Below are 24,986 nucleotides of genomic sequence, written 5' to 3'. Positions count from 1 at the left end.
ACCGACAAATTTCATTTAATTACGATCACCGTGTCTTATATTTAAGACTTTTAGTTCATTTTCTTCATGGAAAGTCATGTAATTATACTCAGTTTTATCCATCAAGAGTAACTATACTCAGTTTTAGTAGACGAGACTGTTATTATAATTTATTCTTTGTTATAATTTGTTTCTGCTCCATAGCAAACCATATTCTATGTACCAAAATCATTTGGACACATTATCTTCTTCATTTGATCACACTTTCAATTGATAAATGAGTTCTTTGTCCTTCATTTGAAAAGTTCTCTCCGTGTTTTCCAATATTTTTCAGTACTAATAAGGTTATTCTTTTACTCCTAAGGTAAAAAATTAATGTCTTTTGAGATACATGAGTATCCTTACTAATAAATGCTTCAAAAATTGAACATTTAACCTTTTAATCATCTTGAGATCTAAAGATGTCAAATGTTGAATAGAATGGTTGAAAAAAAAAACGTGGCCCAACAATTCAGCAAATTGCAGCCAAGAAAATTACAACCCATAATAGTTACAAGATGTCAAGATCAAATTGTCAATTATTGAGCCACACAGCAAAGTCTATCTAAATAATAGTATTGAATTAATGACACAATCTCATAATTCAGTGAGTGATGCAAATCCTTTGGTAAGATTAATGTTTATGATACGAGAGTCTGAATTCAATTACTCTTCTGCCAAAGTGAGACAGAAGAAAAGTGAATTGGTATAAATTTTGATGGGTTAATCTTGGAAATGTTTTTATCTTCACCATCATACATATATATTTTTATAGTATTGAATTGAATGATGACACCAAAAACATCATCGTCATCCATAAAGAGAGAGAAGGGGGTAGGTGGGAACTACTACTATATTTCCAATAGTATTACAAAGAAGTGTGGCAGAGGAAGGTACCACGTGCATTCTTCATTGAATAGACCCACTAGCCTTAATCCAAAACCAAACCTACCTCACTGCAAACCTCATCAACTTAACTACCTACTTTATCCTTCTTCTCTCTTTCTTTCATCATCACCACTATTTCACTTATAACCCAACCTCTCCTTGTGATTCTACCCAAACACAAACCCATTTGAAAGTTATATTAAAAAACTATTCTTTCATCTCTTCTTGCATTGTTTCCGTTGCAAAGGTATGTGCTTGTGATCCATTTCCTCACTTTGGATCTTTTGGCTTGGTTTTTATAATTTGTTTTTTTGTCCTCAATTGTTTGGAATTGGTTTAGATTTTGTAAAAGTTGTCTTTTTTCGGTGGGCCAGCTGACACATTCTTCGAGATTCTGAATTGCAAGGTCGAGAGTTGAATTGATTGAAAAGGAGTTAGTGTGTGAGTTGTCATTGGGAAAAGGGTGAACACGAGGCTCCCATTTAGTGGGGTCGCACGTGTAAGTATATGGACGCAATCTTATTATCGCAAGTGATTTTGTTTTTTATTTATTTATTGCTTGCAACGGATGTTTTCTTTATCTGAGACAGAGAGAATGAGACTGAATTTCTAAGCTGTGTTTGGCTGTTTATATCTCACAATAAAAGCTGTAGGTTTGGGAGGATTGGGCTTGTAATAGAATTTTACATATGGAACCCTGATTTGCCTAAATGAGTACATCATATCACTCACAATTCAGAATGATTGTTAAATTGGAGTTATTTACCAAGTCCATATATGTTGAACCAAACACAATCTTACAACTTTTTGTTGTCCATTGTTTTTATTATTGTCAATCTTGCTACTAAAAGTTGGGATGAATTTTCTATTACTTTATCTTTAGCTTCTTTCTTCTATAAAAGAAGCTAGATCACTAATTTCTAAAGAAAACTTCCAGAAATTATTAGTGAACAAGCAATTTAAATTGAAAAAGAATAAATCTTAATGTCTAATACTCTAATTGAGTTTCGAATGTCTTGAGCTGCTGGTAATCTATTATGTCTTGCTTGCAGTACATAGGAGGCACTTAAAAGGAGAACAATAATGGCTGGCATTGGCCGTGGGAATGGGTACATAAATGGTATACAACCAAATAGGCACCCGGCTACAATATCCGAAGTAGATGAGTTCTGCAGCGCCCTTGGGGGAAACAAACCAATCCATAGCATATTGATTGCAAACAATGGAATGGCAGCAGTCAAGTTTATACGTAGTGTTAGGAGCTGGGCCTATGAGACCTTTGGCACAGAGAAGGCTATCCTGTTGGTTGCCATGGCTACACCAGAGGACATGAGGATCAATGCAGAACATATTAGAATAGCTGATCAATTTGTCGAAGTACCTGGTGGGACCAATAACAATAACTATGCCAATGTACAGCTTATTGTAGAGGTGTGTGAATTTTTTCCTCGAGGTTTTGCACCTTAAGCAATTGTCGATTTTGAAGTTATCACTTTGGATGTTACCAGTTTATACTTTGCTGCTTTTTGATGAAAGTATCAATTTGAAAGTCATCAAGAAGAAAACATATTTTTAGACTTTTTCACAGGAAACTTAACACATGTCTACTTCCGAAGACATGAAATATACAGTTGATAAAAATATGTAGTGCATAACGTGGTCCTGTTGCCTATAGTTTACTTCACTTTTCTTGTCATTTTAATGATTTCAGTGCTTATGCAGTAATGTTTTTTTACTTATATAACTTCTAATACCTGCTGACTCGTATGCAATATAATCCCCAGATGGCTGAGATAACTCATGTTGATGCTGTGTGGCCTGGTTGGGGTCATGCATCAGAGAATCCTGAGCTTCCTGATGCATTGAAAGAAAAAGGAATCGAATTTCTTGGTCCTCCTGCTGTATCTATGGCAGCATTGGGAGATAAAATTGGTTCGTCGTTGATTGCTCAAGCAGCGGAAGTGCCAACCCTTCCATGGAGTGGTTCTCATGTAAATTTCATTCTCCAGTTGTTGTGCATTTCTTTTGTAAGGGATGCCCAATTTTTGAACTCCGAGGTTTCTTCTTACAGGTGAAAATACCTCCTGAAAGTTGCTTGGTTACCATCCCCGATGAAATTTATCGGGAAGCATGTGTTTATACTACAGAAGAAGCAATTGCGAGTTGTCAAGTTGTAGGATACCCTGCAATGATCAAGGCATCTTGGGGTGGTGGTGGTAAAGGCATAAGAAAGGTTTGCGATCAATACTTAGCATTCAGAAAACCTTGTAGCATTTGTGCAGCTAATCTAGGAAAGCTAATTTTGTCTTCCAGGAATTTATAAATTATTTCAAACAGAAAACCGGATAAATATCTACAATGCTGAGAAACTTTGCGCCAACCTTATTATTGTGTGATTTATTTGGCAACGTTTAGACACTAACAGTCATTTGAATATTCCAGGTTCATAATGATGATGAAATAAGGGCATTGTTCAAGCAAGTTCAAGGTGAAGTTCCAGGCTCACCTATATTTATAATGAAGGTTGCATCCCAGGTTAGATAATCCACTGAGCTTTGATCTGAATGGGCATGTTGGATTCTCGATCATATTCTGCATTTCTGATGATCTCTTTTGTTTCGAAATAGAGCCGGCATCTAGAAGTCCAGTTACTTTGTGACCAATATGGAAATGTTGCAGCTTTGCATAGCCGTGATTGCAGTATTCAAAGGAGGCATCAAAAGGTTCGGAAATTTCTGTATCACACCGAATTGCCATGGTGAAATGAATGTCACTATAACCTAATCACTCATCTGTAACAGATTATCGAGGAGGGCCCCATTACTGTAGCTCCTCCGGCAACGGTGAAACAACTAGAACAGGCAGCTCGAAGATTAGCAAAATCTGTAAATTATGTTGGTGCAGCTACTGTTGAGTATCTTTATAGCATGGAAACTGGCGAGTACTACTTTTTAGAGTTGAACCCTCGACTACAGGTGTTGTACGACAACCTTGGTTTTTGCCCACACCATAGTTCTTTTTTCTCTTTCCTATGACTTGATTAATTTTCCCTTTGAGTTTGGTTCTCCAAATGATTTTGATTAGTATACCAGATAATAGTTTGTTCTATTGACATAGAAACAAAAATTGCAGTATGTTTTATGATAATGCTTAGATTTTGCAAGTGAGATAGGCATTTGAGCTTAACTAGTTATTTGCATAATGCTTCTGTGTATTTTTAGATATTTTATAATTTTTTCTAATGCTTGAAGATAGCTCTTCCTAGTTTGTATACCCTGTTTTATTTTTATGTTTTCTAATACTTTTCACAAATATAGCTGATTGTTTTGCAATTAATTCTTATATAGGTCGAGCACCCGGTTACAGAGTGGATAGCAGAGATAAATCTGCCAGCAGCACAAGTTGCCGTTGGGATGGGTATCCCTCTCTGGCAAATTCCAGGTACAACTTAAGATACATTATTTGAACTTTCTTGCTCACTGATTTCATTTCTTACATTTCTTAAATGTGTATCACTTAACAGAGGTAAGGCGTTTCTATGGGGTGGAACATGGTGGGGGTAATGATGCTTGGAGGAAAACATCAGGTTTAGCTACTCCCTTTGATTTTGACAAGGTAGAATCTACAAGGCCAAAAGGTCATTGCGTGGCTGTGCGAGTCACAAGTGAGGACCCCGATGATGGTTTTAAGCCTACAAGCGGGAAAGTGCAGGTTAACTACCAAATCCAACAGCAATCTTACTGTTACTTCATTCATTCACTTTTACTGAGTTAAAATATGTGTGCAGGAGCTAAGCTTTAAAAGCAAGCCAAATGTGTGGGCATACTTCTCTGTTAAGGTAAGTCTTATGTTCCTTCATATGTGGGTGTACCTTCAATCTTGGGACGCTAAGTATTTTTCAACTATATGTTTGCAGTCTGGAGGAGGAATCCATGAATTCTCAGATTCTCAGTTTGGTAAGTAGTAACTATTAATAAATTTTTTTCCCCTAAAATATTAGCTATTCTTGATTTTCAAATTCCCAAGGCATCATTGTGAACTTGTTGTAGGTAAACTGTGAAAGTGCGAATATATTACCAAACCAAATCAATCATACAACCAAGGGCCAAGAAAAGTCAAAAGAAAATGATAGATCACCTTCTAGGAAGGGTTCCTATGCCCTAACATAAACTCAAGATTTTCATCCCCATCAATACACGAAACACTCCTGTGTGTTTACAATTTAACAACATAAAAATCATTCACCTGCTATATTAACCCCTATACCACTCGAAATCGTCTATATTGCATCCTCCTTATATGTTTACAATGACCAAAGATTCTGCATTTCAAATCATTTTTGAATGCTGTGACTAAACTCTCAAAATTCCTCATCTTTTGTTGAAAAATCCATGATTCTCTCAGTCTAAATAGCATAGATGCAGGCAGAAATTGTAGCAAACAGCATCATTGTGAACTTCAATATATATATATATATATATATATATATATATTATGGAAAATATAATTAACCCGGATTGCATGACCTTAATCAGCAGCAAGCAAATAAGGAAAAATATCGTGTCTACTTAAGAATTTCTCAGAATTAATGAGAACTTGTGATAATGAGTTAGAACTACTGATTCTTCTATTCTGTAATTTGAATAAGAACTTCACGGTTGGTGAGTTTTGAAATGTCCGGTGTCAATTATGCATGGTATAATTCCTCTCTCGTTCTTACATTCATGTATTTTACTTCAGGGCATGTTTTTGCTTTTGGAGAATCTAGGGGTTTAGCTATTGCAAATATGGTTCTGGGTCTAAAGGAGATTCAAATTCGAGGAGAAATTCGTACCAATGTTGATTACACCATTGATCTTCTGAATGTAAGTTATTCACATATTGACATATTTTAAAAGAAGTGTTCAGCGTGCAGAAGTGACATTAGTACAATACTTGATCTCAGGCTTCAGACTACAGAGATAACAAGATTCACACGGGGTGGCTGGACAGTAGAATTGCAATGCGGGTTAGAGCAGAGAGGCCTCCCTGGTATCTTTCTGTTGTTGGAGGGGCACTCTATGTAAGTACACTTGTTCCTCATCTTTTATTCTTTTCTCCTTACGCTTTTGTTAGCTTCATATTGTGGAATTCATGACCTGTGCTGTTTCCAATTAATGCAGAAAGCTTCTGCTTGCAGTGCAGCTTTGGTTTCTGACTATGTTGGTTATCTTGAAAAGGGACAAATCCCTCCCAAGGTAGAGCCTAAATTGGTGAAATATATGGTTTGTAGTGCACTAAACTCTCTTCTTATTTTCTAGTGACCTGATTTTTGTTAATAATATGGCAGCACTTGTCTCTTGTCCATGCTCAAGTGTCCCTGAACATAGAAGGAAGCAAATACACGGTATGTATTGTCATAAATATCAATTTGATGGACATTTTGTGCAGTTTCCCTACCTTTTCGAGACATATGCCGCTATTGGCAATGATCAATTGCAGTAATTTGTACTTGTAATTTTTTTTAGATTGACATGATACGAGGAGGGTCTGGAAGTTATAGATTGAGAATGAATGAATCAGAGATAGAAGCAGAGATACATACTTTACGTGATGGAGGTTTGCTGATGCAGGCAAGTATATATGGCCCTTTGTTCTATATCTCATTCTCGAGTTATTAACTGTTAGTTTCCACTTCTTACAGCTGAATGGAAACAGTCATATAATATATGCAGAGGAAGAAGCAGCTGGGACCCGCCTTCTAATAGATGGAAGGACTTGCTTGCTTCAGGTATAACAAGTTAATTTTTTACCTCAAAGTTCTTTCCCCCTTGTGTCCGAGACAAGTTTCTAAACTATTATTATATGCAGAATGATCATGATCCATCAAAGTTAATTGCGGAGACTCCTTGCAAGCTTATGAGATATTTGGTTGCAGATGACAGTCATGTTGATGCTGACACACCATATGCTGAAGTTGAGGTCATGAAGATGTGCATGCCTCTTCTTTCGCCTGCTTCTGGAATTATTCATTTCAAAATGTCTGAAGGTCAAGCTATGCAGGTATATAGTGTAACACAAAGAAAGTACAAGTGCTTCAATTAAAAGAGAGATTAAGAAAGAATTGTCTTTTGTAGGCTGGTGAACTTATAGCAAGGCTTGATCTTGATGATCCTTCAGCTGTAAGAAAGGCAGAACCTTTCAATGGGAGCTTCCCTGTTCTGGGCCCTCCTACTGCAATTTCTGGTAGAGTTCATCAGAAATGTGCTGCAAGCTTAAATTCTGCACGCATGATTCTTGCTGGCTACGAGCACAATATTGATGATGTGAGCAAATTATTCACTTGGATTCATTAAAATTTAAATCCTATTATTATCATTCTCAGACTTGTATATGCTTGTCTTATTAATGAGTTAGATATTTATCTCAGGTTGTACAAAGTTTGCTCAATTGCCTCGATAGTCCTGAATTGCCTTTTCTTCAATGGCAAGAGTGCTTCGCAGTTCTGGCAAATCGTCTTCCCAAAGATCTGAGAAGCGAGGTAAGGGGACACACCTTGCTAGCTTTCTCCTCTGGTTTAACATCTAAACAGTGATCTGAGATGACCTTGAACTATGTGGTTTTTCAGTTGGAATCAAAATATAAGGAGTTCGAGAGGATTTCAAGCACACAAATTGTTGATTTCCCTGCCAAATTATTGAAGGGAATTCTTGAAGTGAGTTTCTGTTCTTTGATTTTCTCATTCTGATTTCCCCCCTTTGACATGAATAACTCATGTGCTGTTTTGCGCTTCAGGCTCATCTTTCCTCTTGTCCCGACAAAGAAAAAGGAGCTCAAGAAAGATTAGTCGAACCTTTGCTGAGTCTTGTGAAGTCTTATGATGGTGGAAGAGAGAGCCATGCCCATATAATTGTTCAGTCCCTTTTTGAAGAGTATCTTTTTGTTGAAGAAATATTTAGTGATAATATACTGGTTAGTATCATATTTGATTTCTTGTTCTGATATTATATGGGTAATATAATCTGTGATGAACTTCCAAGACTTCTCACCAGAACACTTTTGGCGGGTGATGTAAAACTTAAAAAGAATCTGTCTTTTGACCTTATTAATTTTAGTTTTTACTAGATGCCACTTGACCATTTTGAAATCTTTCTTCACCTAAATCAAAATCAAACTGTTTGTTGTACTGTCATGGAATGCTGCAAACAAAACTAGTCACCACATTTTAGGTTTCTTCATTTACATTCTTCATCTAAATTAGGAACTAACTATGCACATCTTCTAATACAAAAGATGCTTTCTTTATCATTTAACTTTTCTGAGTTCCAGAATATTCATAACTTTTTTCCTTTCATTCCTAGGCTGATGTAATTGAACGCCTCCGGCTTCAATATAAGAAAGATTTATTGAAGATTGTAGACATAGTGCTCTCTCATCAGGTATATACTTTATAACATGCTCAGTTAGAGTGTTTTGCTTCCTTGATTTCTTGTTGACATTATATGGCATTTATATAATATACTTACTGCATTTCATGGGTTTCAGGGTGTGAAGAGTAAAAATAAGCTGATACTGCAGCTCATGGATAAACTGGTTTACCCTAACCCTGCTGCCTACAGGGATCAACTAATCCGTTTCTCTCAACTCAACCATACAAATTATTCTCAGGTTGGACATTTCATCATGTTATATTGTTAGATCTCGCTTTGTCTCTTCTACTGGAAGAGAGTTATGAGTAGATACCATTCTATTATCTGCTTCTCGTTCCATCTTGTGGATTATACTTTTAATGTCTATGGAGCATTTTGAGCAGAGATCTGATGCGCAATTATCCTGATGCAGTTGGCTCTTAAGGCAAGTCAACTTCTGGAACAAACTAAATTGAGTGAACTGCGGTCCAGCATTGCTAGAAGTCTTTCTGAACTAGAGATGTTCACCGAGGATGGTGAAACTATCGATACTCCCAAGAGGAAGAGTGCCATTAATGACCGAATGGAGGACCTTGTGAGTGCTCCTTTGGCAGTTGAAGATGCCCTTGTGGGTTTATTTGATCACAGCGATCACACCCTTCAAAGGAGGGTTGTGGAAACTTATGTACGCAGGCTCTACCAGGTATATATAAGTTTTACTGCTATTACTTGGTACTTAATTATTATTGCTCTTCTTTTGTTTTATAATTTTTATTTTATTTTTGTGTGTGTGGGGGGATCAACGGGATTGTTACATGGTTTTCGAACTTTCATAACTGCTATAATCCATTTCTTGTTTAAGGGAGTGTCATTTCTAAATTCTAACTTTAGTATGTCCTGTCAGCCATATCTTGTCAAAGGGAGTGTCAGGATGCAGTGGAACAGATCTGGTCTTATTGCTTCATGGGAGTTCTTAGAGGAGTACATTGAAGGGAACAGTGGGGTCGAAAACCAAATATTAGAAAAAACACTGGTGGAGAAACACAGTGGGAAGAAATGGGGAGTGATGGTTATAATTAAATCTCTTCAATTTTTACCTGCTATGATAAGTGATGCGCTAAGAGAAGCAAGCAGTAACCTACACGAACCAAATATTACAAATGGTTCTGGTGAAGCAGTTAAGTATGGTAATATGATGCATATTGCACTAGTGGGTATCAACAACCAGATGAGTTTGCTGCAAGACAGGTACTGTTTTTTGAACTCCTTAAATTTATTGTTGAAGTTTGAACCAAAAATGCATGTTCGTGTGTGTTCTTGTTGACACATCAGTGTTGAAATACTAATCAGAACATCCAATGTCTTCTTGACAAGAAACATTTTGGTGTTGTGCAGTGGTGATGAGGATCAGGCTCAAGAAAGAATAAAAAAGTTAGCCAAATTTCTCAAAGATGAAGAAGTGGGTTCCACCATACGAGCTGCAGGTGTTGGAGTTATTAGCTGTATCATACAGAGGGATGAAGGGCGTGCACCCGTGAGGCACTCCTTTCACTGGTCAGCAGAAAAACACTATTATGAGGAGGAGCCTCTGTTGCGGCATTTGGAACCTCCACTGTCCATTTATCTTGAATTGGTTAGTTAGTTCATGGTTCAAGTCCCCTGTTTTACTTTTGTATGAAAGAAACAAATTTCACTTGCATGCTAGATCTTAAACTTATTTACATGTTGTCTGTTTATAGGACAAACTTAAAGCCTATGAAAATATACGGTATACCCCATCTCGAGATCGTCAATGGCACCTGTACACAGTTGTGGATAACAAACCACAACCAATTCAAAGAATGTTTCTTCGTACACTTCTAAGACAACCAACCACAAATGAAGGGTTCTCTTTGTATCAAAGGCTGGATGCAGAAACATCTCGTACCCAATTGGCTATGTCCTTCACTTCCAGGAGCATTTTTAGGTCCTTGATGGCTGCGATGGAGGAGTTGGAACTTAATGCACACAATGCCAATACCAAATCTGAACATGCTCATATGTACCTATATATCATACGTCAGCAACAAATAGATGATCTTGTGCCTTATCCAAAGTAATTATGGCTGCATAGTGATCCATATATATTCTTTTAGCATATCATGAAGTAGCTTTTATCCATGTCTTACATTTTGGATGATAATGTCAGGAGAATTGACTTAGTTGCTGGCCAAGAAGAAACAACAGTCGAGGCAATCTTAGAAGGACTGGCACATGAAGTCCATTCTTCTGTTGGTGTAAGGATGCATAGATTGGGAGTTGTTGTGTGGGAAATCAAGCTCTGGATGGCAGCCTTTGGTCAGGCAAATGGTGCTTGGAGGGTTATTGTAAATAATGTGACGGGTCATACTTGCACTGTACATGTAAGTCTTTATTTACTAAACGTTTCAAGGGAAAGCTTCCTTGCATGCCAAAAATTTTCCACTCAACTTATCAAAAGTTCCTTTTGAGAAGCAAACTAATTCTAAAAATATATGCAAGGAAAACCTAATGTTCTGCTTGTACTCGAGAGCAATAAATTATCATTGTCAGCTTCTGTATTGAAAGGATTATTATAAATTGTTTGTAAATATTGACTTCATTGAATTTATATAATTTCAGATATACCGAGAATTGGAGGATACCAGCACTCATAAAGTGGTATACAGTTCAGTAGGTGTAAAGGGCCCGCTGCATGGTGTACCAGTAAATGAAAATTATCAATCTTTGGGAGTTATTGACCGAAAACGTCTTTCAGCAAGAAAGAACAGCACCACATACTGCTACGATTTCCCCCTGGTAAGTGCTATTTAATGAATTTAGATGAAAGGTAGGTTTTGTTTTCTGTCTGTTGGTGTGGGCATCTACGTGCGTGTGTAACACTTCATTATTTAGTGAAAGTATATTTGCTGAGGAGAAATAATTCTTGCAGGCATTTGAAACAGCCTTGGAACAGTCATGGGCAATCCAGCAGTCTGCATTTCAAAGAGCCAAAGATACAGATCTTCTAAAAGCAACAGAGCTTAAATTTGCTGACAAAGAAGGTGGTTGGGGTACACCTCTTATTACTGTGGAGCGTTCTCCTGGACTGAATGATGTTGGCATGGTAGCCTGGTTAATGGAAATGCGTACCCCCGAGTTTCCATCTGGAAGGACAATATTTGTTGTAGCAAATGATGTAACCTTCAAGGCTGGTTCTTTTGGCCCAAGAGAAGATGCATTCTTCCGTGCAGTAACTGATCTTGCATGTGCGAAAAAACTACCTTTAATTTATTTAGCAGCAAACTCTGGTGCCCGTTTAGGTGTAGCCGAGGAAGTCAAATCCTGTTTCAAAGTTGGTTGGTCTGAGGAATCTAGACCTGAGCATGGTTTTCAGTATGTATATTTAACACCTGAGGATTACGCTCGGATTGAATCATCAGTGATAGCACATGAATTAAAGCTTGAAAGTGGAGAAACCAGATGGGTCATAGACACCATTGTTGGGAAAGAGGATGGCCTGGGGGTCGAAAACTTGAGTGGTAGTGGTGCCATTGCTGGTGCCTATTCAAGGGCATACAAGGAAACTTTTACATTGACATATGTGACTGGCAGGACTGTCGGAATAGGGGCTTATCTTGCCAGGCTCGGGATGAGATGCATACAGAGGCTTGATCAGCCCATAATTCTTACCGGGTTTTCAGCGTTAAATAAACTTCTTGGTCGTGAGGTATACAGCTCCCATATGCAACTTGGTGGACCTAAGATCATGGCAACTAATGGAGTTGTTCACCTTACAGTTTCGGATGACCTTGAAGGTGTTTCCGCTATTTTAAAGTGGCTTAGCTACGTTCCTTCTCATGTAGGTGGTAAGCTTCCCATTGTAAAGTCCCTTGATCCTCCAGAAAGACAAGTGGAGTACTTGCCAGAAAACTCATGTGATCCTCGTGCTGCCATCGCCGGAACTGTGGATGGTAATGGAAGATGGCTAGGAGGCATTTTTGACAAGGACAGTTTTGTGGAGACATTAGAAGGATGGGCAAGGACAGTTGTTACAGGAAGGGCAAAACTTGGAGGAATTCCTGTGGGAATCGTTGCTGTAGAAACACAAACGGTAATGCAAATAATACCTGCTGATCCAGGCCAGCTTGATTCTCATGAGAGGGTTGTTCCTCAAGCTGGACAAGTGTGGTTTCCTGATTCTGCTACCAAGACAGCCCAAGCAATATTGGATTTCAACAGAGAAGAGCTCCCACTTTTCATTCTTGCAAATTGGAGAGGCTTTTCAGGTGGGCAGAGGGATCTTTTTGAAGGAATTCTTCAGGCTGGTTCAACCATTGTAGAGAACCTTAGGACATACAAGCAACCCATATTTGTATACATCCCAATGATGGGCGAACTCCGTGGTGGGGCGTGGGTTGTTGTTGACAGTCAAATCAATTCAGACCACATTGAAATGTATGCCGACCGAACAGCTAAAGGCAATGTCCTGGAGCCAGAAGGGATGATTGAGATCAAATTCAGAACAAGAGAATTGTTGGAGTGCATGGGTAGACTGGATCAACAGCTGATAACTCTGAAGGCAAAACTTCAGGAGGCCAAGAGTAACAGGGACATTGTGAACATCGAATCCCTACAACAGCAAATTAAGTCACGCGAGAAACAGCTTTTGCCTGTGTATACCCAGATAGCTACCAAATTCGCTGAACTGCATGATACTTCCTTCAGAATGGCTGCAAAGGGGGTAGTAAGGGAAGTTCTGGACTGGGGTAACTCCCGTGCTGTCTTCTACCGCAGACTTAACAGGAGAATTGGTGAGCAGACATTGATCAACAGTGTCAGAGATGCTGCCGGTGGTGACCATTTGTCACATGTATCCGCATTGGAATTGCTCAAGAACTTGTATCTGAGTTCTGATATTGCTAAAGATAGCGAAAATGCATGGTTGGATGATGAAGCCTTCTTCAGATGGAAGGATAATCCTGCAAACTATGAGGATAAACTAAAGGAATTGCGTGCCCAGAAAGTGTTGCTTCAACTAACAAATATTGGTGACTCGGTTCTAGATTTGCAAGCTCTACCCCAATGCCTTGCTGCCCTTTTAAGCAAGGTAAAAGCACTTCAATTTTCATTACATTCCCAGTTTGTTATTTTATTTTATTTCGGTGGTTACATTAAATTGATGTTATTTGCTTCATTGCATCTTGAAACTCGGAGATGATTATTTGATATTTTTTGCAGTTGGAGCCATCAAGCCGGGTGAAGTTAACCGATGAACTTCGTAAAGTGCTTGGTTAGATTGCAATAATGCGGCTATGTAAAATTGTACCCTTTGTAGTTGTACAATTGAGTGTTGCTATCCCAAAGGGTAAGCAAGCAGCAGCATCCCTCACATTAGGGATCAGTTGCTTCGAAGTGTAAATCATATCAGTCATGGTTAGATATTTAATTTATGCATTCAGATGATCACAACATGCAGCATCACCTTATTTCTGCTTGTTGGTTGATTCTTTTATGTATCTGAATAATGTGTAATAATTTGTAATATTGATTATTTATGCATTGAAATTGTGCATTTGCCACTGGTGAAGTTTTTATTTTGCTAAAAGAATGAGCTTCATTGAATATTTAACAAGGTGAACTCAATTCACAAAGAGCTCAACATATTTACACCAATAGGTATCACAATAATAATTTAGCTATAAGCCTATTCACCACTTTGTTTCTTGCTACTATAAGTAATGAAAGTTTATTTTAGATGCACCTTGTCTTTCCCTCATTACAGAATAAATATGCAAAAAACAAATCTAGAGGTTTCTTTTTTTCTTAAAGAAAAGCATGCAGCATTGCACCAGTTTCTATCATTATGATTCTCCATTATAGAAATTCTATTAAATGGATTAACAACTCAGTGGAATAACATGCTGAGCATAACCATGCACATATATACACTCTTCTATTTACCAAATATATTTGATAAAACCACCTCCGATATATAATGTAGCATCCCTCAAATCAATTGTCCAAAAATCTAGAGGTAGTTCATCCTTTATTGATGATTGTAAGTTTGTAACCATCCAAGAGATTTGTTGGTCTGAACAAGTTGTTCATATTGTGTCTGTATCATATATTATATCAGGACCAACACAATTAAATATATAAGAGATTAGCATAACTTCCATTTTCTATATCTATGTAATAATTTTCGGTCAATGTTAGTCTAGAACAAATTGGATATTGGGATAACATATAGCATACCCCTATTTTCAAGGGACCATCCCAAAATCATTTTCTCTTTTTTCAACAATGTTATCATTTCAACTGCTCCTTAGTTTATTAAATAGGATAATAATATGGTCAAAGGTAATGGTGATATTTTAAAGAGGGTAATATATATATGCAATATCGTATGGATTTACTTATTCCAAGAGTAAGTTTTTTGAATTCACTCCTCATCGTATCTATCAATTTTATGGACATCTATGGTCAGGATGCAGAGTAAGTGGATCCCTTTCCATGCAATATGTTGGAACATGGTTTGTTGAAAATCATTAGTGAGATTTTAAAGAGGGTAATATATATGCAATATCATAGGGATTCACTTATTCCAAGAGTAAGTTTTTTGAACTCACTCCTCATCATATCTATCAATTTTATGGACATTTATGGTTTAGATCTACTAACTAATTCAAACAATTGGATTTCCCTAGAATTGATGGTAGGATGCAGAGTAAGTGGATCCCTCTCCATGCAATATGTTATAAATAGAGGTTTTCTCCCCTCATTATAACTTGCCCCAAGTTGAATGTGTTTTCATTTAACTTCTTATTTTTCCTTTATATTTTCCGCCGATCCATTTTCGGCAAACTTCTCCCCCTTTCTTACCGTGGAAATGCTACCATATTGTGGGTATTTCGAGAATTGACACTGCTATTATATTGAGAATTTCGAGAATTGACATTGGTAGCCATATTGTGGTTGTATGGGAGATCGGTTCTTACAGTGTAGTAAGAATTCGATAACAGAGATATGAGCTGTTTTATTTTATCCTATGGATGGCGTGGTTGATAGTCTGCTTGTACATTTTGGGCAGTGCCACGAAACGTCTTAAAGAGAGCGACCGCCACGAAACGTCTTAAAGAGAGCGACCTGGTTGTGAGTCAGCCAGTTATCGAATTCTTACTGCACTGTAAGAACCGATCTTAAATACACCCACCACAATATGACTACCAATGTCAATTCTCAACATTCCCACAATATGGCTAACAGTGCCAATTCTCGAAATACCCACCAATTCTTAGTGCCACGAAAAGAAAGGGGGAGAAGTTTGCCGGAAATGCATCGACTGAAAATATGGGGGAGAAGTTTGCCGGAAATGCATCGGCTGAAAATAGGAGGGAGAAAGAAAAAGTTGAATGAAAACACATTCAACTTGGGGCAAGTTATAACGATGAAAGAAAACCTCTATTTATAACATGAGATTTTTTCCATATTACTCATCTGTGAGAGACTTTGAGACTTTTTTTTTCTCTTCAAAAAGTCTTATATTGTTCGTATGCATACATCATTTTCTTTATTTTTAATTCTTAATCCCACTTTTGGACTAAATGTTAAATCACACCCTCATTTTCTTCTTCAAGGACGTCTCTTTTGAACATTGAATTACGGTCGAGTTTTCACATTTACTTTTCTTATATTTATAACCAACTCTTATATTTACTTTTCTTTATACATTATCTTTTGCACCTTGTCCTCTTTATCTGAATAATGAAAATAAAAGAGTATATGAAGTGATATATCTCGGACAAAAGACGTGTCCGTATAGAAGATTGCACAAAGCCACAAAGTCTCATTTTTTCAATTAACGTTTAGAAATATTTTATTATGGAAGTTAACTTAAAATTTTCATCGTATTGATTAATCCATCATGAATCAAACATTGTTTAATAAAAATAATTTTGACAGTTTGGAACCATGCATTCGGCTTCCCAAGTCCCCATAAATCACGTAGACATTGGAATTATATCAATTGTTTAAAGATTCCCCTCTTACACTTACAGTATTCAAATCTGATATTGAGATACGCTTTACTTCATCACTAATTACCAACTCTGCTTACTCTATGTATTAATCTGGCGTTATAGGAACAATGATCAATGAGAGAAGGAGAGGGATGATTCCAATACTTTTTCGTACAAAAATGATGTTTGTACAACACGAAGACATTCGAATAACTTTTGATTTAATAAGATACATGTCATATATTTTCTAAGGTTGAAACATTGTCTATCACTGAAGTGTCTAATATTAAAATACGTGAAAAAGAAAAGATTTTTTAAAATATTTATAAATAACTTAAAATCTAAATTGTTAAAATTATATGGATATAGATAGATAGAGCATTATCTCAACTTGTTTACAAAACCAACATCAATTGGAAGATGTAGTGTGAAGTTTTACATATAGCATTGTAGTTCTTAATATATGATGGAGTTAAGACTGATATGAAAATATGAAGCTTTAGAAGATTTTCTTAATATTATAGAAGTACATAATGATCAATATTAATTTCTACTTGTTTACCTTAGTTTTGATATGCTTATCAATCATATCTGAGAACAATTGGTACCACAATATATTCCTTTTGTGGATCATATTGTCATAGTTGAAGAATACTGAAATGAATTAAATAAGAAACTATAGATTGGAGAAAAACTTTGGAAGCACATAATATTCATATTTTTTGGTACTACGAAAGATATTCTTTTACCTTTTTGGGTAAAGAACTAATCTCTTTTATGGTTCGTGGTTGCCCCTTCCAATAAGTCTCGCTCCCAGGATTCGAACATTCAACCTCGGGGATCCAGTGGGACCTTACACCACTTGACCAACGCCTTGTTGGTCATGACATTCATATAAATCTAAGTAAGATGAAATATATAAAGTGTAAATTTAGCAAGAGACAAACAAACCTCACTGTAGAGGTAAATGATTAAGATCATATCATATTACTAGATTTAATTATCTTGGGTCAATCATGCAAAATGACGCATGAATAAAATGATGGAATGCATGAAGTGTCATATGTACGGAAATGTGCAACTCGATCTTATGGAAAAAATTATGGCATAATTATAAGACCTAAATGTTATATGAGACGAAATATTATTGAGTAAAATATTAATAAGATAATAAACTCAATATAGTAAAGATGAGAATGTTGCGTTGGATAAGTAGACATGTTAGATGATATATGATTAAAAAATAATGCATTAGGGAGAAATTTTGGATTATTTCTATTGTAGAAAAGATGGAAAAATTATATCTCAGATGGTCTGATTTAGCCGTTTAGGTACTTGGTAGAGGAGACAATTAGAAATATGGTACAACGACTATATCAAATGAAAATTAACCTAATTTCCAGAGATATAGATGCTAAGATAACCTAATTTCTAGAGATAGAAAGATGCTAAGAACAACTATAAGCAAAATATTGGAAAAGATTTAAAGATCAATAATTTTTCTTATAATAGGATTAAAGTATATTTCTTCATACATTTAGATTCTAAAACATTCCAGTAGAAACAGGGGGAGTTAATGGTTAGTTCCTTTTTTTTCTTTTGCTTTCTTATTTGCTACTTTATCATAAGGATACAAGAGGATTAAGTAGCAATATGAGATAGGCCACTAACTTCTACTTGTACAAAATGTTTGTATTGACGTTATATCTATGTCATCTTTCAATTAATGTTGGGAGAAGTGGACTGGATCCACGGTTCGACTTCTGATTAGACTTCAAATCGATTATGACTTACAATTATAAGTGAATGAGGAGTTGAATTACTTTGAATCAGGGAAATTCTGGTCCAACCATGTTAAATCAGAATAATCCGAAAAGTGAACCTAACGGTTTACTTAATATTTAAAAAAAAAAGAAATACAATTCTAATATTTTGTTTAACTCTCATCGATAAATATTACTTCATCAATATAATGATAGATAATCATTGATTATATAAAAGATTGTATTATGTATAATTCTATATTTATAAATAAAATTATAGATAAAGTCACTTGCCGGACTAAATGATTTAACTGTTTAAACCTAATACAAAATCCTATATAATACAATCTTTTACACAGGTTTCACCCCATTTTCTCCTCCTCCCAAGGAATTAAGGCAACAACTTCTTCAGAGTTTTCATTCAAGGATCTTCAGCCATCTTTGGAGAACAGTATGCAACAGCATCTGCTACAGTTAGGAAGATCTTGTCCTCACCAATCAAGTTTGCAAAATTTGATGTGTAAAGCTTGTCTATCACTACTGGACCAGGATTTGCAAGAATAAGCTGTGAAAACAAGCAACTCTTCTTGGTAAGATATACTTATTATGTGTTTTTGTTTGTAATGATAAATCATGCATTATATATGCTTAATTACCTCAATACTTTTCTTCTGAAGACTTCTATATAACTCTTCAAGGGCATGGATGCCACTGGTGTCTATGTCAGTCACAGCTGCAACAAAAGAAAACAAAAAACACACACTCTATTAAGTAAATAAAATGTAAAATAACCTGAAAATAAAGTTCATACTCAAGGAAAATCAATAAGACTAAAACAAAGCGATAATAGAGACACTACTCACGTGACATTTCAACTATCAAAAATTGGACTTTTGTTTGATAGTCTCCTTTTACTTGTTCTTCTTCATCTATCAGCCATCTTAATATCCTGCAAGATTAGATCATAGCTCATAAGTGTCAGAAAAACTTCTATAGATTTTGTTTCACTTCAGTTTCATTTGAAGAGTGTGAAAAAAAAATCTAATCAGTCCATATATTTTTTATCCCCTCAAAGAACTGATCGATTTCGGGATGTGTAGCTGTTCCTCCCAACAAGTGTCGCTCCCAAGAATCAAACATTGACTTTTTAGTCTTCTTGGGAATCTAGCAGGGTCTTACACCACTAGACCATATATAAATAAAGTAGGAATACATGTTTACCTTTCTTTAACATAATTGGAGTTGGAAAAATATATTGCAGAATCCACTCTTACAATCAGTACACCTGGAATCTTAGTAGCTTCTGGGTATTGTTGGGTGTTTCTATAGACAGATGTCCTAGGAATCTTACCCAGTGTAGCAGTCCTAGGCCTTGTGACCTGTAGTAAGATCTTTGCAAAGGATATTGAGACCTACAACAACATGTAAATAGAATCAATTAACCATGTCAACAATTCGAATGAGAAACTACTTTTATTTTATTTTAGAGCATAAGATAGCTATGCCTTAATTAGTACTTACAGCTATTAGAAGTCCAATCTCAACAGAGATAAAAACAACACCAAAGAATGCTCCCATGCAAGCAATAAAATCAAATTTGTCAATCTTCCAAATCAATATTGCTGCCTCAAAGTCGATAAGGCCGATTACAGCAGAAATGATGATTGCAGCAAGAATGGCATTTGGAGTGTATTGGAAAAGTGGAGTGATGAAAAACAGGGTTAAGACCACTACTATGGACATCACAATATTTGAGACTGCAGTTTGGCAGCCAGCCATGAAATTCACCGCCGACCGAGAGAATGAACCTGAAAGAAGGAAGAAGGTCGATCAGAGGCGAAAATAATTAGTCTAACTATATGACTTCCATGATTAATGACTATGCAATTTAATTACATCTGTCTTAAACTTGCACCTAATGACCAAAATAAGTTAGGTAGCATTTGACAGTTTATACCATAACTTATACATTCTACTTCATCTCATTTCGATACGCTACGAGTCATAAAATTCTTGTGTTTGAGCTTACCAGTTGCCACATAACAAGAAGTCATTGAACCAACAACGTTCATTGCTCCTAATGCCACCATTTCTTTATTTCCATCTAATTGATAATCCTTCATAGTCGCAAATGTTCTTCCAATCGCCACAGCTTCCTGAGAACCAAAAAGTTATGGTTTAATTAGAACTATAGGCACAAACTTATGGTGATATACTATTTAAGAGAGGCATTAGGGTGTCAATATCTACTTACAGTCAATGCTACCATGCCTGCCACCACGCCAATTTTGAAACCTTTGCTAAGGTAGTCACCACTAAAATAAATTTTGTCAACAGATGAAGGATTGATCCCTCTCTCTATGAGTCCTACCTTCACATATCAGTAAAGAAAAATAATTCAGTTCTTCTGCAATTAGTATTATAATATTCTTATCATTACTTAATCATATGAATGCTGAATTATAATCTGATATATACAGGATGGAAATCTTTGCACTTACAATATCCACTCCATGCTTATCTGCGCGGGTTATGAATACAAAAAATGTTGACAGAACAACGGATATCAACGGGGCAATTGCTGGCACCCAGAAGTATTTATTGTTCTTCTTTCCCTGATCAAACACAACATGACATAATTAGAAAAAAAATGTGCCATTATAACTACCCAATTAAGGTTTTTAAATAGAGAAATGAGATAGTGGTTTAGTGTTTTACAATAAACTTTGCCACTAGGAGAAAACCCAAAAAGCTAGCTCCAATGAGTATAGTTTGCCAGTTCCACTGCAACATGTTAAACATTACATTAATATGCATCTTTGTTTTGTTGGGGGAATAATTATGAATCAATTTTGTGGCTGCATATATACACCATCAGTGTTATATGTACAACCCCACGCACCAAAGTTGTTGATGTGGGTTATACAAATAACATATTTGTATGTACACAATTCTAGTTAGTAATTTTAAATTGTGTGTGAGAGAGAGAGCATACTCCATGATGGGCTGTATTAAATACTGATTTCATGACAGAGACAATATCAGTTTTTTTTGTGAATTTTTTGGTTTTAATGCCGAGGAAACCCTTAAGTTGTTGAAGGGCAATTGTAATGGCAGCACCACCCATAAAACCCACAATAGCAGCATGAGATAGGAAGTCAATCAAGAATCCTAACCTGATTAACAAAACCATACATAATAATATAATATCATATCTTGATGTATTATAAGCAGTGCAACATTCATTGGAGCTATGTATATAACATAAACATTAGTGGTTGGAAAAATGCAAAAAAATAATAATCTAGAGTATTGGGTATCTTACCTACAAATCCCAAGTGTTGCTTGTGTGATCCCAGCAAAAAAAGTTGCTGTAAAAGCAAGTCTCCTATATTCTTCTCGATGCTTAGTTGGATCAATCTCATCACTAAGTAATGTCCCCAACAAGAGAGAAACCACTGCCACTGGTCCAATAGCAATATCACGAGAACTTCCCATGATAGCATAAATCAGTGGTGGAACAAAGCTGGAGTCTGCAAAAGGAGTAGAAGAAAAGTTAACAAAATCTCATTCAACCATCCAAACAAAACACATGGAACAATTTGAGCTTTTTCATTAGAGACAAGATTCTTACATAGTCCATATTGTGGATCCAAATTTGCAAGCTTGGCATATCCAATATCCTGTTTTCCAAGCCAAACATTAAAATCTCATATATTCAGGAAGTCATTGCTTTAATTTGTGTATCATTTTTGAATGTAATAAATTCAAAAAGATCAGAACATGACCAATATTGACTCATGAAAGCTAATGTTTGTATTTGTGGAATTTGGTGACAATAAGGTGGGATAATAAGGAGTTTTCAGGGTGAAAATTAGACCGATGCATAAGAAAGAAAGCGCAAGTGAATGCATACTAATATACTAGCATTTGCCATGAATTATTTTCTCGTTTTGTTTTTTAATAAAGGGGCCTAAGCCTAAAGAGAGATTAAACAATATAACACTATACAGTGTAATAATTTTTGTGACATGAAATATAATCAATTGGATGAACATAAGTGACAAGCCAAGCTTCATGATCAGAACTAAATTAGTTAAAAGCTCAAATTGGACATGTTAGAGCAAATATACCTGAGGGATGCAGAGACTTGCAATAGTTAGACCTGATATGATATCACCTCTAAATTTTTTAAGGTTGTAGGTTCTACACCATGAAAGTATGGGGAATATGGCCTCGATACCGAGGACGAGCTTTCGCAACTTAGTTTGATCTTTGAAGTGTCTTAGAGGCTCATCAGCAAAGAATGCTTCTTTTATGGTTGCCTTGAATTCCTTGAAGAGGTTCTGCTTTGGAGGAATTCCCACTTTGTAAATATGATGATGTGCCTTACCATCTGAAGAAAAACTTCTCTCATTTATCTCTTTTGTTTCAAGAAGATTTTCAGTAGCAGGAAGGCCCATTGAAGACATTAACAATACCCTTCACCTTTATATACCTCCTACAAGTGCAAAATGAAGTCTCAATTGCAGCATTGAATCACAAGAATATGGTTAATTTTTGTTGCATGCAAAATCTACTACCATATATGTTGTTTACAAGTTACAACATAGTATACAATTCAATTATGGAATTTGATAAGATGTAAAGTGATGATAAAACAGATCCTATTAAGTGAAATAATTGTCAAATGTTAAGCCAATTACCTAAATGGAAGGGATATATGTTGATACAGAATATTTGAATGGTCACAGGTTGAAGTTGTAGAGAGTTATTGAAGTTATTGGATTATATATAACTCCAAGGACTCGAACTTTAAGGTCAATGTTCTCAAGCTGAAATAGAAAACATGACACAAAATTAATGTGTGAACCTTCTCAAACCGTAATAGATAAGAAAATTAGCGTGTGAACATAAATACAACAAAAATATCCCAATCAAATACTACAATGCATAATTTTCAAACTTACCAAACGACCTGTGCAATTTTTTTAAGTACCTAAGGTGATATAGTCATATAGCAATGTCATAAATGTACAACACAATTTATTAAAACCATATGACAATCTTTAATTTCTGCTTATTTGAAAACCGAAGTCAATGAAATGTTTCATTTTTTTCAACACAAATAAAGTGCAATAAAGAGATTGCAATAAAGAGATAGAGAGAGGTTAAAACCTCCGTCGTGTACCACAATCATGCATTGGAAATACTAGTTTTTGAGTATGGAATATTCTAAGCTTATAAGTTTCTTTGTCTAATCTCAAGACTCATAACTCATTTGATCGAAAGGTTTTTTTATTAGGATTTTTAGAGCACTACCAAGATATATTGTATAAACAAAAGATAGTTTGACAATTCAGTTAATATTATAATAAGGAACTTTGATTGTGAAACTTTGTTTCCAATGAATAGTAGTATGAGTTAGTGTCTCTTTCTTCTCTGTCTAGAAGGAAGAGTTAATCTCATGCAAAAGTTCCACTCACTTTAGAATAGCATAGATACAAAATTCTGAAATATCACTCTAATTCTAACATAGCCGTGAATTTAACCCCTAGCATAAAACATGTCATTCTCAAAAAAGACTATAATGGAATCAAAATCTTAAACTTCAATAAAATTCAAAGAACCCAAAATCAGAAAAGTCCTTCTATTTGAAATAATTAAAAGTAAAAAACAAAACCGTATTGACTGTCCAACAGAGAAACAACAATTTACTTTGATGCTTAATAGTGTAAAGCTCAATAATTAATCAATCATATGTTATGTTATATTAAAATTAGTAGCACATGTTATCATGAATGTAGCTCCCAGCGTTTACTTTTGCTTTATATGGGATAGGTGCACGAAAAAACTGGTAACAATGTGAACCCATCCTTGTTACAGAATAAGATGGACCAAAACTTTGAATTATCTTAACCCTTTGAACATGAGTTATGAAATATGAATCACTAGGTATCAATTTAAAAAAGAAAGGAACTTGTACAGAAAATATGACACATGAATGAGCATTCTCGTCTATCAGAAAAACTAAGTCAATGGTTTGATTTTAAAAACGACACTTATTTAGAGGGATAATCATGCAACTTAAAAGAGATCAATTCTTTAGCAATAAGAGATGCTCAAAAGTTACAATATATATATATATACCATATAGAAACGTGATAGGTAAAGTGTCATGTCTAATTGTTGGAAATAATTATAAAACTCATTCCAAAATCATAAAGTTGGAGAATAATGTATAAAATTCACTCGTAACTTACCTATCCTTCTTACGCTTCTCATGCAAGCCACTAATAGTGGAGGATCGATCTCAATTACACCAAAACCAAAAGTATTCTTTTCTGTTTTCACAAATGCACCTTAACTCTTCATCTCCCTATCACGATTTGAGTAAAAGTACATATTAAAAAGAATACACAAGAAGTGAAAGATTAAGAAAAAGTACTGATATATTATATACACATAAAGAGAGTACCCTGGAATTAAACAGTTATTACAACTTGGTTTTGCACTCTTTCAACAATGGATGGTTCTCACGTGTCCTTCTGAAAAGATTTGGTTTTTTATTTTTCAAACGTGAAAGCCCATAAATAGAGAAGACAGACTCAGCAGTGCATGGAAAATGGGCACTTAAATTAAACAAACAAACAAACAAAAGAACCCCATCATTGTCCAGGTTCGATGAATCCATGGCCATAACAATATGCAATTATGCATGGAGTGCATATATAGTAATACTAGCTTACCTACTCAGTTCACCCTTTCTTGAATCAAACCATAATATTAGGTTTAGTTTAAGAATGGTTAACCTTGAAGGACAAGCCTTGGTCTGTTGGTTGGCGAGAATGTGTGTAACAAAACATAGGTACAAAGCCAACAATAATGGAGAAAACCCTATTCTTAAAATT

At 35.6% G+C, this 24,986-nt stretch overlaps 2 protein-coding genes across 7 annotated transcripts; one reads left to right on the top strand and one right to left on the bottom strand.

Annotated features, from left to right (window-relative positions):
* On the top strand, positions 866 to 13,873 carry LOC109327982 (acetyl-CoA carboxylase 1-like). Of its 2 annotated transcripts, none has more exons than XM_019561195.1 (32): positions 866 to 1,153; positions 1,966 to 2,337; positions 2,691 to 2,897; positions 2,978 to 3,139; positions 3,349 to 3,441; positions 3,534 to 3,629; positions 3,708 to 3,881; positions 4,254 to 4,347; positions 4,430 to 4,617; positions 4,694 to 4,744; positions 4,823 to 4,862; positions 5,647 to 5,771; positions 5,852 to 5,968; positions 6,069 to 6,143; positions 6,236 to 6,292; positions 6,414 to 6,518; positions 6,590 to 6,676; positions 6,757 to 6,948; positions 7,023 to 7,211; positions 7,316 to 7,426; positions 7,514 to 7,600; positions 7,681 to 7,857; positions 8,247 to 8,324; positions 8,431 to 8,553; positions 8,728 to 8,997; positions 9,199 to 9,542; positions 9,690 to 9,927; positions 10,034 to 10,389; positions 10,483 to 10,696; positions 10,935 to 11,111; positions 11,245 to 13,401; positions 13,533 to 13,873. In XM_019561195.1, exons 2-32 carry the CDS (start codon positions 1,990 to 1,992, stop codon positions 13,587 to 13,589), a joined length of 6,789 nt encoding a protein of 2,262 aa, XP_019416740.1. In that variant the 5' UTR covers positions 866 to 1,153; positions 1,966 to 1,989; the 3' UTR covers positions 13,590 to 13,873. The 2 variants fall into 2 exon arrangements, with proteins under 2 accessions (XP_019416740.1, XP_019416739.1); XM_019561194.1 differs by having other exon boundaries at positions 1,959 to 2,337.
* Positions 18,454 to 24,467, bottom strand: LOC109328679 (sulfate transporter 1.3-like). 5 transcript variants are annotated; one of them, XM_019562251.1, is made up of 15 exons: positions 24,339 to 24,465; positions 22,782 to 22,910; positions 22,209 to 22,576; positions 21,710 to 21,758; positions 21,401 to 21,608; positions 21,071 to 21,251; positions 20,794 to 20,859; positions 20,573 to 20,690; positions 20,330 to 20,442; positions 20,105 to 20,231; positions 19,597 to 19,883; positions 19,297 to 19,487; positions 18,939 to 19,024; positions 18,732 to 18,808; positions 18,454 to 18,640 (listed from the first exon to the last, which is right to left on the bottom strand). In XM_019562251.1, the coding sequence occupies exons 3-15, from the start codon at positions 22,545 to 22,547 to the stop codon at positions 18,497 to 18,499; spliced, it is 1,986 nt and encodes a 661-aa protein (XP_019417796.1). In that variant the 5' UTR covers positions 22,548 to 22,576; positions 22,782 to 22,910; positions 24,339 to 24,465; the 3' UTR covers positions 18,454 to 18,496. The 5 variants fall into 5 exon arrangements, with proteins under 5 accessions (XP_019417796.1, XP_019417799.1, XP_019417798.1 ...); XM_019562254.1 differs by having other exon boundaries at positions 20,330 to 20,446; positions 20,577 to 20,690; XM_019562253.1 differs by having other exon boundaries at positions 22,209 to 22,563.

Source organism: Lupinus angustifolius, chromosome LG15, assembly GCF_001865875.1.
Source record: "Lupinus angustifolius cultivar Tanjil chromosome LG15, LupAngTanjil_v1.0, whole genome shotgun sequence".
NCBI lineage: Eukaryota > Viridiplantae > Streptophyta > Magnoliopsida > Fabales > Fabaceae > Lupinus > Lupinus angustifolius.
This window is presented reverse-complemented; position numbering and strand designations above follow the sequence as displayed.